This window comes from Cynocephalus volans, chromosome 12 (genome assembly GCF_027409185.1).
Source record: "Cynocephalus volans isolate mCynVol1 chromosome 12, mCynVol1.pri, whole genome shotgun sequence".
Taxonomy (NCBI): Eukaryota; Metazoa; Chordata; class Mammalia; order Dermoptera; family Cynocephalidae; genus Cynocephalus; species Cynocephalus volans.
Genome location: NC_084471.1, coordinates 66615354 through 66629552, shown reverse-complemented (window position 1 = coordinate 66629552; position 14199 = coordinate 66615354). Strand labels below are relative to the sequence as shown.

At 42.4% G+C, this 14199-nt stretch overlaps 1 protein-coding gene across 1 annotated transcript; it reads right to left on the bottom strand.

The window, feature by feature from the left end:
* Positions 1–6114: 6114 nt before the first annotated feature.
* ATP5MC2 (ATP synthase membrane subunit c locus 2) lies at positions 6115–13690 on the bottom strand. The gene is made up of 5 exons (XM_063075781.1): positions 13600–13690; positions 10691–10760; positions 9208–9285; positions 8365–8558; positions 6115–6377 (listed from the first exon to the last, which is right to left on the bottom strand). The coding sequence occupies exons 2-5, from the start codon at positions 10727–10729 to the stop codon at positions 6263–6265; spliced, it is 426 nt and encodes a 141-aa protein (XP_062931851.1). The 5' UTR covers positions 10730–10760; positions 13600–13690; the 3' UTR covers positions 6115–6262.
* Between the last annotated feature and the right edge of the window lie 509 nt (positions 13691–14199).

Here is a 14199-nt window from a genome sequence, read left to right as displayed (position 1 = left end):
AGTCCCTTGCCAAAGCAAACAATCCAGCTCTACAATTGTGCTCTGGCTGGGGTAGGGGGAACAAAGATCCCTTTCTTTGCTTCCCCAACTCTATGGCTCCAGCCAAAGGGGCTGTTTACATGATCTTCTCTGGTGAAGAATTTGTTCCTTTTCTCTCTAGGTTACAGCTGGAAAAGATTGATTCCCTCCCTGCGTATTCCTTTTTCCCATGTCCCTTGGCAGGAAAAGTGCCCAATCTCAAACCTCCTACCTTCAGAGAAGATATCAGCACCCTGAGGAGTAACTCCAGGCCCTTTTGTGATATGACAAGAGAACCTCAGTTTTAGTGGCAGCAAGCCTATCTGGCTAGGAAAGGAAGGGAGGCTTGAGTGATCAGGAGCCTAGCTTCCCTCCATTCTGATTCTGCTTATTCCACCCTGTCTCATTCCCTAGGCTTTCTCAGGTCAATTTCCATGAGTGAATCAGATAATCAAAATCCAGGGCAGATTTGAGGTCTTTCTTTAAGGTGGGTAGGATGAAAATAGTGTTTTCTAGTGGGAAATGTGTTTCTTTAATCTTTAGTTTATTTTTAACTACAGCAGTGCAGATGTCTCCCCCAAGCCCCCAAAACAAAAGCAAGACAGAGAAAAGGAAACCCCAGAGTGGTGCAGTCTAATTTTAGTACTGGCAGAGAATCCTAGTGTTAAGTTACTTCTGGTAAATTGGTAACTAAGGAACAGCAGAGATAGAGATAATTTACACAATTTAGGTCTCCAACAAGTAGTTTTAAAACCTAATTTCACTTATTTCTATGATATCTCAGGGACATAGTCTTTGCCCATTTCACACAAAGGAAGGAACTTGAAGCACAGGAAGAGGTCACCTAAAACCATTCAGTGAATGACTTGAACCTAAGATTCTGAGACTTTCAATCTGATCGACTCCACAAGGCCAACCTACTTTCTGAACATTTTATGGGTCTTTTGTACAGTACAAATTTTCCCAGAGCTAAATTTTCTCCCTATCTTAAATCCCTACTGACTATTCTGTTGCTAAGGGAGCTGTGTGTTAGCTGTTTGTTACCATTTCCAACTATGTTTTGGAAACTTGAAGTCCCTGCTACAGCTGTTAGGAGATGTGGATGGAAAAGCCATAGGGGTCAGAGGGGCTGCAAGTCTGTTTAGGTTCAGATACCATCCCTACACATACACATAAATACACACCCCCAACCAGTCCCCTAGCAAGATATACAGAATTCATTTCTGTAAAAGCATCTACATAGTTCTCGGACGACTAATCCACAAAGGTTAAAAATATACAGCTTGGGGGCAGAGCTGAGCCAACTAAGCTGAGCCTCTTTAGAAACACAGAAAATGAGCAGTGGGGTAAAATGAACCCAGGAGCAGGCAAAATGCTACCTATCTGCAAGATAAGCAGGGATATTAATTATAAGAAAAACAAATCTATCATCTTCACTTAGAAATCTCAAAAACTGCCCAGATTTGTCTTTCCCTCTGCTCCAGTGATATCCTCCTCCAATAGCCCCCAGGAGGCAGTGTGATATATTGCAAGGAGCTTTGGTAAAGGGTTCCTTCCTATTCTGTTCTCACTTCTTACCTAGATAACCTTGAGAACCAAGTCATGATTCTTGAAACTGAGTCTTGGTTTTTTCATCTATTAAAAGAAAAAGAAAAAGAAAAAAAAAAAAAAAAAGAACCTATTTCACACAAATGAAAGAGCTTTAGTAAAAGAGCATGGCACACAATTTCTGTTTAAATGTCTTTCCTTGTTTAGCATTCATGAGTTAGATTAGATTCAATGAAGTTAGGAGGCAAAGGATCAGATAAGTCAACTTCTGGAGTTTCCTTTCAATTCAAGATTTAGATGAAACTTCATTCCTTTTATTGCAGATTGAAATGTTGCACTTGTATTAGCCTCCTATTACTACATAAAAAATTACCACAAACTGAGCAATTTAAAATAACATCCATTTATTATCTTACTGTTCTGTAGTATAGAACATAAATTCAGGCAATCTTGACTGGGTTCTCTGCTTAGAGGCTCACAAAGCAAAAGTCAAGGTGTTGTCTTGGCTGGGCTCTCATGTGGAGATTCTGGGGAAGAATCATTTCCAAGCTCATTCAGGTAACTGGCAGAATTCAGATCCTTGTAGTTATAGGAATGAGGTCCCATTTCCTTGCTGGCTGCTGGCTAGAGGGGCACTCAGCTCTTAGAGACCACTTTTTGGTCCATGCATATGGTCCCCTCTACAATCATAGCTAGCAGTGGTGCAATAAATTCTTTCTTCAAATTTCTCTGATTTCCTCTTCTGCCACCAGCCTGGGAAAGCTCCCTGCTTTTAAGAGTTCATGCAATTACATCAGGCCCACCCAGATAATCTCCCTATCTTAAAGTCAACAGTACCATGTAACATAACCAGGGGAGTGATATCAAATTCACAGGTTCTAGGGATTAAAGCAGGACATCTTTTTTTTTTTTTTTTTTTTTTTTTTTGCAGCTGGCCAGTATGAGGATCCAAACCCTTGACCTCAGATTTATCAGCACCATCCTCTCCCAAGTGAGCTACCTGCCAGTCCATCCTTAAGGGGTCATTTAAAAAATTCTGCCTACCACTGCATTTATTCAAAAGATGAGAGGAAATGATTTCTTTTGGGGATAAGGTGGGGGAACGAAGTGGGAATAAACCATCTCTAACCAACCATTTACATTGATAAGAGAAGCCTAGCATTTGAGAGGAGAACCTCATGCTTGGTATTCTACCTATATTTTGCAATTTCTAAAGTGGCTACTTTGACAACAATGTACTAATACCCAGTGCCCTGAGGTAAATGCTCAAAAATAAATTTTAAGGAATGCATGGGAACTAAAAGATCTTCCCATGTTTTAGTTTTTCCACATCACATAGTGAGAACACCACGCTGTGCATGAGTGTGTTCTGAGAATACATGTTGGAAAATACATGGTATTTTGAGATACGGTTTAATAGAGAAAGTTTCATTGCTTAAAACTTGGGGGACTAGGACAATATTCTCTACTCGCCAGTGTTATGCTACTGCTCTTCCTTTTTCTACTTCAAAATCATTCTATTCATTTCTCTTGAGTAGTGAGAAACAGAGATACCCTAGATTCCTGGACACCAACTCAAGCTAAATCACTAGTGTTGTACCTGGTTCAGCCTTCTCATCCTGATGACCTTGAGAAGGCCTAAGACTAATAAATCCATCCAGAAAAGGAGGCTGGAGCAGGGCTCCTCATTATTGCTATTTAGCATTTCAGTGATTTTCAAAGGATACCATTTACTTCTAATTAGGATGGCATAAACCTATTGACACTCCTCCCCTGAAGAAACATAACTGACTCTTGAAGAAAGCAAGGAGTAAGAAGTGGGAAGCTCTCACTGCCTTCAGCATCCCTGGATTCTATCTCCAGATGCTTTCTGGCCACAATTTAACCATTTTGAGAGTTCCAACACAGTGTTTGGCTAGTTTGAAGGTAGTGAGTTATTCCAATTAATTGTTCAGTCAGTTACAGATTGTTGTTTTACTCTTTCCTCCCTTCTCACTACTGCACTAGTCTAAAAAAATTTTTTTTGAATGGTCAGCTCCCTTCTTATGCCAAGAGGGAGAAACTATCTATAAAATGGGTATAATATGCTCTCAGTGCCATGAAGAATAAGAAAGCAAATTATAATCAATACCCATTGAATTTTGATGGCACTATCCTTTCCAAATGCTCAAGGTACCTTTGTGTGCACTTGCATAATCCCTGGGATGAGTATTATTACTCCTATTCAGGAGATGGGGAGAAACAGAGGTCCTAGAAAGTTACTAGTTAGTGATCTGCCCATCACAGTGGCCAGTGCTAGAAAAGAGATTAGAACTAAGGTCTCCTGATTTCAAATTGTGCTATTTCAAAAACTACAAGGACAAGTAGAAAGATTTCATAACCATAACGTTATCAAAGCTGGAGAGAGCTTCATAAAATCCGCTCTTGGACCTGCTGTTCTACTAAAACATAGCACTCCTCTATCCCAAGTTGTTGGCAACTTGAGTAACGATCTCTTGGGGCCTGAAGCTATGAGGATCCAGGTTGCCTTGACTCCTCCTGCAGATATTTGCTTTGAAGCTTCTTGCAGAACCATCTCATCATTCACCTCAGGGAGAAAAAACACACAGGTAGGGCCGGCCTGTGGCTCACTTGGGAGAGCGTGGTGCTGACACCACAAAGTCAAGGGTTAAGATCCCCTTACCGGTCATCTTTTAAAAACAAAACAAAACAAAAAACAAAAAACACAGGCCACCAAGCTTTGCTCTCTCCAAGCACTCAGTTGTTAAGGGGTTAGCTGAACTCAGTCCCAAAGAAAGGACCAAGGAGAGAAAGAAAATACAGATACCTGATGACTTGTGAAGGGGATGGGGCAACAGAGCCTTTTACCAGAGGCTCAAATTCAAGTGACCAAAACAAAGAGAGGACTATTACTCATCTCCAAATACGTAGGTAAGATACCTCCCACCAACTTGGCTTAAGGAGAAATTAGGATCTGTTCTAGTGAGGTCCATAGCTCAGAAAAGAGTTATTTGAGGATATTATAGTAATATGTAAGCAAACTGGATAGGATCCCTCTCGACCCTGGATCACAAAAGCAAAAGGGCAAGGGTGAATGACTTGGAGTGATCTGCTTCCTAAGCATCAGTTTACTCTGGGGTCAAGTCCCCACCTTGGGCTTTAATTTTAGCCACTGACTGAACTGAAAGTAAAACCATTGTGGTTATTCACATTATCATTTCAGAAAGGATGTTAATTTATACACAGTTATTTCAAGCATGTATAAGATAAGGCTTTAAGTTTATCTAGCCTTTAAAAAATATACGTAATTTCTTACCTTTATACTAACTCCCCAGTCCAAAGTCCCTCTTGAGGCATTTTTAAGGGAAAAGGTTTTATATTTGCTTACTCTACACTTTCCTCCCAACTTGGGAAAAAGTTATACCAGTCACCAGCAACATTATGCTTGAAGAGAGTCCCCCAAGACCAATTATGTGGTAGTCTTACACCCTGAACTGCAAGAGATGACCCTGGCTCTAGTTCCATCTCTGCCAGTGAATGCCTCTGAGAATCTTTTGACCTCTCTAAGTCTCTGTTTTCCTTACTTGCGAATCGAGGGGGTTGAATTAGATGATTAAATAAAACAATTGACTAAGCACTTGCTGAGATATATCATGCTAGATACTTTTAGGGATAGAAAGATGAATATGACACAGTATCTGCTTCAAGAAACTGACAGCCTAACTTGGAAGATAAAGTGCCCACATGCACACACACACACACACACACACACACAAATGCATCATCACAGAAAGTAAGTATTACAAAAGAGATACAACATGTTTTACAGCCTTTTATAGGGTGTATGGAATTGAGGGTGGATAAGAAATCAGAAAACAGCTTCATGAGAAAGAGGAAGCATTTAAGCCAAATCTTTAAGGATAACTGAGAAAGAATTTGACAAAGAGGAAAGTGAGCAAAGATTCAGGAAAAGCAAGCAGAGATGGACAGAAAAAGAGAAAGGCTGGAAGATATGGTAAAGACAGAAAAGCATTTGAAAAATGACAAATAGTCCACTTTTGGTACAGTGTATAGGAATAATAAAAGATAAAGCTGAGAAGGTTGAGGTCAGACAGTTTTTGAATTGGTAAACAACAAAACCAATCCTATGCTTAAGGAGGAATCACCTGGCAGTGGTGGGCAGAAGTAAATGCTAGAGTGAAGAGACTGGAGATAGAAGGCCAGTTAAGAGGTTATTGCAATAGACCAGGTAGGTGACAATGAGGACCTGAGCCAGGATAGGGCAGTGGAAACAAAAAGCCAACCTTTAAGCCAGTAAGTTGCTACTGACCCCAATCCTCCAAGGCAAGCAGCAAGCCATGCCAGGTGAAAACTATTGAAAAGGAGCACTACTTTGAATGAAGCTTCCCTGAAACAGAATTAAGAACAACTGAGCCCAACCAGACCCATGTTAAGCTTAGAACCATCCACATCTTCCAGTCCTCATAGTCTCACCAAGGCACACAGCCAACTGTGGAAAATAAATATACACAGGAGACTCAAGAAACATCTTATTAATACAGTATTTATTTGTCTTCCCTCTGTCAAACTCTGAGCCAACCACTTTCCCCAGGCTGCCTGGGGAGGTATAGGAGAAGGAACATACAGGGCAGATGGGACACAGGAGAAAGAACTATGGGAGGTGGAGACAGCTCCTTCACATGGCGAAGAGGATGAGAAAGGCCACCATCAGGCAAAAGAGTCCCATGGCCTCCGAGAGGGCAAAGCCCAGAATGGCGTAGGAGAAGAGCTGTTGCTTCAGAGAAGGGTTCCTGGGAGAAGGGGAGGAGAAAAGACAGAATTTCTAGTCCACCCAAAGAAAAGGACAAACATTAAGGTGGGCTCAGGGAGAACTCCCCTCTTCAAGCTCATCTTATGTAATGTGACTTTCAGGATGACACCATTATGTCCAAATTCTTGCCTTCATGTACCAAGGCTGTACAGGGATTGAATGAGGGGAAAGTGGACAATCTAAAATACTGTGTCACAGCCTAGATACAAATATTACCTTTTCTAGTGGGTCACCCATATCATCAACGTATTTTTAAACCTCTAGGCCTGGACACTTAATATCCAGGGCCCAAAAAGGATGGAAGAGGCACCTGGAGTGGCAGGGTCTATTTACAGCAGTTGTTTTCAAATTTTAAGCAGCAGAACTCCCAAACAGGAAACATATAAAAACCAAACTGTGGGCTGGCCAGTTAGCTCAGTTAGTTAGAGTGTGGTGTTGATAACACCAAGGTCCAGGGTTCGATCCCTGTACCAGCCAGCCACCAAAAACCAAAACAGAACAAAAACTGCAATGGTATGAAGGTACTTCAAAAAGGTCACGGAAAAATAGAATTAAGAGATAATAGGAATCTTTCCATGAACTTTTTAAAGGCCCCTTATACAAAAGAAGTGGGTTACACAAATAGTGATAGTTAACTCTGTACCCCATAAATATGTATTTAAAAAATAAAAAATAAAAAACAAAAAAAATAAGGGGGGTATTTTAAGGGTTTTTTTTTTTTTTTTTTTGTCTTTTTCGTGACCAGCACTCAGCCAGTGAGTGCACCAGCCATTCCCATTCCCATATAGGATCCGAACCCGCGGCGGGAGTGTCGCGGCACTCCCAGCGCCGCACTCTCCTGAGTGCACCACGGGCTCGGCCCTAAGGGTTTGTTTTGTCTTTCCTTCATTCTCTAAGACAGTCTCGGGGGTTTATCCCCAGAATCCTAGGGCTTTATGGAACACAATTAGAAAAATATTGTTCTAAAGGACTAGAGTGTCAGAGGGACAAACTACCTTCTTTCATTTCAAAGCAGTGAAAAGATTTTGGGCTTTAAGAGGCTACAAATGGTCTGTGGGGTTTGTGATATGAGTCAATAGGATAGATAAAGGACCCCCAACTCTGCAAGTCAATATATAATTTGTATTTCCCTTACTCCGACACCTCTGGAAGTCTTGACGGGTAAGATGAATCAACACCAGTTTTTAACAGAATTGTGGATACAGAGCAGTCAGGCTTCTTGTTCAATACAAATCCCAAAAAATAACCCTATTTCCCCAAAGACATTAAGAGAACTTGCTAGTCTCTAGAGGATTAATTTAGTTCTAATAGTGAGTTTTCCAGAGCTTGTGGGGACCAAACAGTCCCAGGTGTCAGGGACCAGTAAAGCTGACTGCAGAGGCAGTTTTCCCAGGAGTGACAGGGGAATTCCCAGACATGGGGAAAATTAGCAGTAAAGCCACTATGCTGACCGAGGCTCTAGACCAGGGATAGCAAACTTTTTCTGTGAAGGGCCAGATAGTAAGAATTTTAGGCTTTGTGGGCCACATATATCCCATTGCCTTTTTTTTTTTTTTTAAATAACCTTTTAAAAATGTAAAAACATTTCTTAGCCCAATCATATAAAACCAGGATGTGGTTCAAATTTGGCTCTCTGGCCTTAGTTTGCCAACCCCTGCTTTAGACCAAAGCTATTCAATAGAAATTTCTTTGATGACGTAAATGTTCTATATCTGCACTGTCAAATATGGTAGTCTCTCACCACATGTGGCTACTGGATCCTAAGCACTTAAAATATGGTTAGTGTGACTGAGGAAATGAAAACCTAAACTTTATGTATTTTTAACCAATTAGAATTTAAGTTCTAAATAGTAACATGTAGCTAGTGGCTACCAAATAGGATAGTGCAGCTCTAGACTCCCAAACACTTCTGCCCAGACCTTTGGAAAGTATATTAGAGAGCCAGCGGAAGGCCCAACTTTTCTTACCTGGCATAACCAATGATGAGGCTCCCAAACACAGTCCCAATCCCAGCCCCAGAGCCAGCCACCCCAACTGTGGCAGCCCCAGCCCCAATGAACTTGGCTGCTGTGTCGATGTCCCTTGAAATGGCGCTGGTTTGGAAGTTGCGGCTGGGGATGAGTGAGGTCAGGGGACGCGGGACTGCCAAGCTGTTGAGGCTCTGTGAAGAAGAGGCAGGTAGAAGGTAAAGTTTTTTGGAGACTCCGTTTTTGCTTTGGAAACTTTTGTACCATTTAAATCCTTTACACAGGCTGGCCAGTTAGCTCAGTTGTTAGAGTGCAGTCTTGTAACACCAAGGTCAAGGGTTCGGATCCCAATACTGCCCAGTCACCAAAACCAAACAAACAAAAAAATAAACACTTTATACTGTCAAATCCCATGGTTTCTCCCCCAAATGGAAAAGCATTTAACTCTTAGAAAACTCCCTAAAATGCTTGCAAGTAGAACCTTTTAATGTAGCAAGTGGGCTTCAAAAATGCCTTTAAGATTCATGTGTAGTCTAAACTTGTAAGACTGAGGCCCTAGCCTATTCTTGGTGCCCTTAGATCATCTTCCTGAGACTAGATTCTCCCAACTGAAGTCAGTAGACTAGGCTGAGTAATGAGAGTTAGCAGCAGCACCATGGGCATGTGCTGCCAATGGCAAAAATGGGAGCACTAGAGCATATATCCTATTAACTGTCCTCCATCTCTACCTAAAGCCAATGGCCCTGATCCTTCACTAATTTTAGTCTGTGATTACTGCCCTCAGCACACTCCCTCTCCACCCCTCACCCCCAAACCACAGTCCCAACTCCACCTGTAAGATACCTCATCTGTCAGTGTCTCTGGTCGTTTCAACCCCAATGCAGACAGTGGTCGGCTCAGCAGCTGAGAGGTGCTCCTGACCTAGCAGGAATGACATAAGGGCAGAAGGGTCAAGAAAGGATGTGGAGGAGTTTCAGAACCATGCCAAGCTGTTTGTATCATCAGATAGGATCTTCTCTCCTCTGTTGCCCCTTCCATTCTCTCACACTTAAAACAGAATCTTGGATCATTCTTTCTCACTCTTAGGAAATTCTGGATTCAAGAACCACAACATTTCTCTTGCTTCTTCAGCTTTGCTTTAAGGAAAGAAAGTCTACTTCCTTTTGGGCCACAAGGGATTATTCACTCTTGCTGTACCCCTTTACAGACCTTCAGAATGAGAAGAAATCTAAGTCTCAGAAGTAACTGCTTCACGCAACAAGGGATGTACATATATATATATAGAAAATGGCCAGTCCACAAGAAGGAAGCCAAGGCAATTGGGGAATCTTTCCCTGAACACAACCATCTAGAAAACAGGCACAAAGATCCATGCTCAAAATCCACCCACTCCTGGTAGCTTTTTCTGAATAACCCCAAGCCCGTGTCTCCAAAACAGATGACATGGTGATTAACAGCCACGGCTTTGAAGTCGAATGGATCTAGATTCAAATCTTAACGCTATGTCAGCAGTTTGATCTCAGGATCAGTCACTCAAATCTTTCTAAGACTTTTCTCATCTATCAAATGGGAATAATCTCTCTCAGGGTTGATTTGAGGAATAAATGAGATTATGTATACAAACTGGTAGACTTAATGCCAGGCACTTGGTAAGTGCTCAATAAATGGTACCTACTAACAGCATCACTCCTTTTTACTTATGAACCAACTGCCTCCACCATTTAATAATTTTTAATTTCTTCCATGCTGTTGCTTCTGAGTAAAATACTTTTCCAATGTATATTTATGTGAATTTTAGCTTCCTATCCAAATTTAAGTCCCAGAATTAACTCCTAGCTATGGCTCACTCAGGACAAGATCCTATACAAAGTGCATACTCAGTCCAAATTATGTAATCTACTTTATGTTTATCACTTCCGGCTGGGTTCCAGTTTACAGGAACATATAGTTTCAGGATTAGGAATAACCTGATCTTGGTCTAGTTCTCATGTATACTTTAAGATGTTTGGATAAGAAGAATTAATTGGCCTCCAAGGGATATGGGACAGGGAAGTGCCTGGCAAGTACTCACTCTCCCATGTTAGGCTGCCATAGCAAAGGGCCTTCCCTTCCCAAGAATCTCATTCACCTTCCCCCAGCCCAGCTGTGAAGAATAGGGTTTGACAGGAAGGAAGAGACAAGATGCCCCCCCCCCTTTTAAAAAGATGACCGGTAAGGGGATCTTAACCCTTGACTCTGTGTTGTCAGCACCACGCTCTCCCAGAGCCACAGGCTGGCCCCAAGATGCCCCTTTTTAAAAACTCTCCCAGAAAAAGCATGTACTCACCAAGGAGGAGATGGAGACAAACTTGGAGCAAGCATACATTTTCAGGGGGTGAGGGGCTGTGGCAGGAGAGCTGGAATTATAGAAGCAGTATTGTAAACACTGTCCTTGCTCACTAAACTACATCCTTATTAGCAGAAAAAGTGCTCTAGAAAGCTTAATTGGCCCAGAGAGCAGAATGACTGACCGTGTCATCAGCAGAGATGGAATTAGAACACTGAAGTCATGATTTCCTCCAGAAACCCTACACAACTTCCAAGATTTCCTTATAATCAAATGGACTTCTCCAGGTCTGAAAAAGCAGTTGCTTGGTGCCAGTTTTAAGACCTGTTATCCTTCCCATAGTCTTAGGATTTGGAGTTATCAGAGGAATTTTTCTAGAGTGTCCTTTGCCTAAGTTTTTCTCAGTCTCTATTCAAAAGGAACCTTTCTCAGGACTTCATTGTCTGGGCCTGAAAAAGTTGCCCTTTGAAGACTAGAGTCTTTGGGGCTGGCCAGTTAGCTCAGTTGGTTAGTGTGTTGTGCTGATAACACCAAGGTCCAGCGTTCAATTCCTGTACTGGCCAGCTACCAAAAAAGAAAAAACAAAAAAACAAAAAAACCCCCCAAAATAAAAATAAATAAAAGACTAGTCTTTGTACTCTTGAGAAATATTTGTTGAAGGCCAAGACACTGGAAGGTCTCCAACAATCTTTCTACTGAATTACAGTAGTCCCCCCATATCTGTGGTTTCGTTTTCTACAGTCTCAGTTACCCTCAGTAGTCCAAAAATATTACAGTATTTTGCAAGACAGACCACAATCACATAACTTTTATTACAGTATGTTGTTATAATTGTTCTATTATTAGTTACTGTTAATTTCTTACTGTGCCTAATTTATAAACTAAATTTTATCACTGTTATATAAGTACAGGAAAAAACAGTATATATAGGGTTTAGTACTATTCATGGTTTCAGACATCCTCTCTAGGGGTCTTGGAACATATCCCCCATGGATAAGGGGGTACTACTGTATCTAGAAGTATTTGATTCCTCAAAACACTTCAATTTCCTGCATTAATTAACAGGATGAGGCAGACCAATGAGGAACTCTGCCATTACTCTAATTAACAATGATTGTTAAAAGTATTCATTTTCACTGTCATACTAAGGGGTACTACATTTTGTACCCCAAGATCTAAAGAAGTCCTGACACAATTTAAGTGCCTGGTTGGTAGAACCGAACTTACCTGAGAGAGGGTAAGTTAAAGACCTAAAGGCAGGGTTTCTCAGAATGAAGCAGTAAAAAGCCTACCTGATCTGGAATTATTTGGGAGTGGTGAATGTATTAAAAATGCACAGTCTTGGGCCCCACCTTTGACCTTCCCAGTCAAGATCTCTAGGGATAAGGCTCAAGTGCCATATATTTCAAACAAGTTTCTCAAATGATTCTTAGGTACACTTATTTGTAAGAATACAGTTTTAAAACCAGTATTGAAATTATGGTAGTGGTAGAGGCAGGACTCGAATTAAATCTTTCCACTCTCAAGTTAACATGCTTTCTAAAATACTACAGGCTGAAATATTCAGTGAGTGCTTAGGCCTGCTGAACAACACTTCCTTAAATTAACTGTACTCAGACTGTCCCAGGTTATAAAACTTCAAAATCCAGAATCTTAATTACTTTAAGTTTTTTCCAGTTGGTAACACTTAACCACCATACTTTTAGATTAATGGAGGTCTTCAACTCGTCTGCCTAGAACTCTGATGTCTGCCTAACTCTAACTCAATTTTGCTGCCTAACTATTCAGATTTTCTTGGGTCAAAATCCAATACTTTTAATTTACAAATTAACATATGTAAAGAGTTTAATGTGGTGTGGGCAGGTAATAAGCCCACAACAGAGGGTGGCAATTAAGGAAAACTGCACAAAGTGTAGATTCTTCCACTGGTCACCTACATTGGTCACTTCCATTGGTCACCTAAATTGGCAAATTTGCAATTGTTAGCCTATACCTTGGACAAAGGCACCATCCAGAATCAGAGCTCCTGAATCACCATGAATTTCTTCCTCAGGGAAGATGAATTCATAGAGTTATAGAAGTGCTGACTTAACCATTCCCTTCCTTAAACCTTATCTGGGGAGGTTAATACACTCTTCGCAGGAAAGCTGGCAGGTGTAGATTCTCATGCTGGCCCCTCCCCACCCTTGTGGACCCGCAGCCCTCTAACAGAAACATTCACTTTTAACCCATCACTTGTGATCTCCAATTTCAGTGGAGTGCCAGGGAAGTAAGAGAATGGTACTGGGAAGCAACCAGTGGTTCCAAAGAAACCGGCCTCTCTCTTCTGCCTTAACTCTCCCAGGCCACAGCCTGACAGGAGGGGCTGTTTTGGCTGTTCTCTTCCTCCACGTACAGGGTTAACTTTTTTAAACTGAGGGGTGCTGACTAGAGGGATTGGTGGCTTTAGACCATCCCCTATTTCCATTGCTCGGAGCACCTGAGGTCCTGGGGCAAAAGACTAAAGATTTCAGAATAAAGAAGGCACGAATCGGGATGAGAGAGGAGAAAGCAGGGATAGGAAGGGAGATTATGGCGGTTGTGACAACTCTGAAAGGGCAAGAGGGTGTGAAAAGACCGTTTGTAGGGTCTGGGTAGGAGCAGGTGAAAATGAGCGATCCGCTTCCTTACTTTCGCCAGCTCCAAGGCACCCTCCCCCCACGAGATACCAAAGATGGCGCCAGGCCCGCGCGGTTGGAGGTCACCGGCACGCGGAAGGGGCAGCTCTAAGGCGCGGTGATATCGCGGGCCAGGGAGGGCGCGAAGACCGAGGCGGCAGCAAGTACGGTAAGGGCCTCAAAGCATCTGCGCGTGGTGGGGTGTTCCGCGCGTGTGCATGGCGCAGAGGGCACGAAGCCCCAAGGCCTTACCTGCTCCCAGTGCAGAGAAGACAGAGAGGGGCGCGGGGGCGGGAATAGCAAAAGGAAGGATCGGCGCATGCGTGGCCGGGGCCAACGAGTCGCTCCGCTACGCAGTGATTGCAATGCTGAGGGTCGGCTCAGACGCCACAGCGCCGCCTGCCCGCCCTGTGGCGGCATCCGGCCAGTCGCTCCACCTGGCGTTGGAGAGGAGAAAGTACAGGCGGAGCTGACTGCAGAAATAAGGCCAACTTCGTTCGCAGAGTAAGCCTGTCCGTAACGTGGCCTGCGGTTTGGACTGCACAGCGTTTGGGATCTTGGATTCGCTTCCCCTTTTCGAGCATGCGCAGTCACATTGGAAAAAAAAAAAAATCCTCAGATATTCAGTGTTAAAAAGCATTCGATCGGGATTGGGGTGTAAGATGTAGCAGGAGGATAATGAAATCATGGATTATTGCCCTCTGTCTTTCCAGGATGGAAACAGGTTCAATGGACAGGCTCAGTGGGCGAACAGTCAGCAAAATGCCCCAGCTGCTTCTGGTGTCTTCCCCCTTTTTTCCATTTCCCTCTTTTATTCCGATGGTAAGCCATGAGAAAACCGATATCTGCGAG

Coding starts and splice junctions, on each gene's coding strand:
- ATP5MC2 (XM_063075781.1), bottom strand. CDS start 10,729: ATGTATGCTTGCTCCAAGTTTGTCTCCATCTCCTCCTTG. Junction 9,286..10,690: donor TTGTCTCCATCTCCTCCTTG/GTGAGTACATGC, acceptor CATTCCTGCTAG/GTCAGGAGCACCTCTCAGCT. Junction 6,378..8,364: donor CTCATCATTGGTTATGCCAG/GTAAGAAAAGTT, acceptor CCCTTCTCCCAG/GAACCCTTCTCTGAAGCAAC.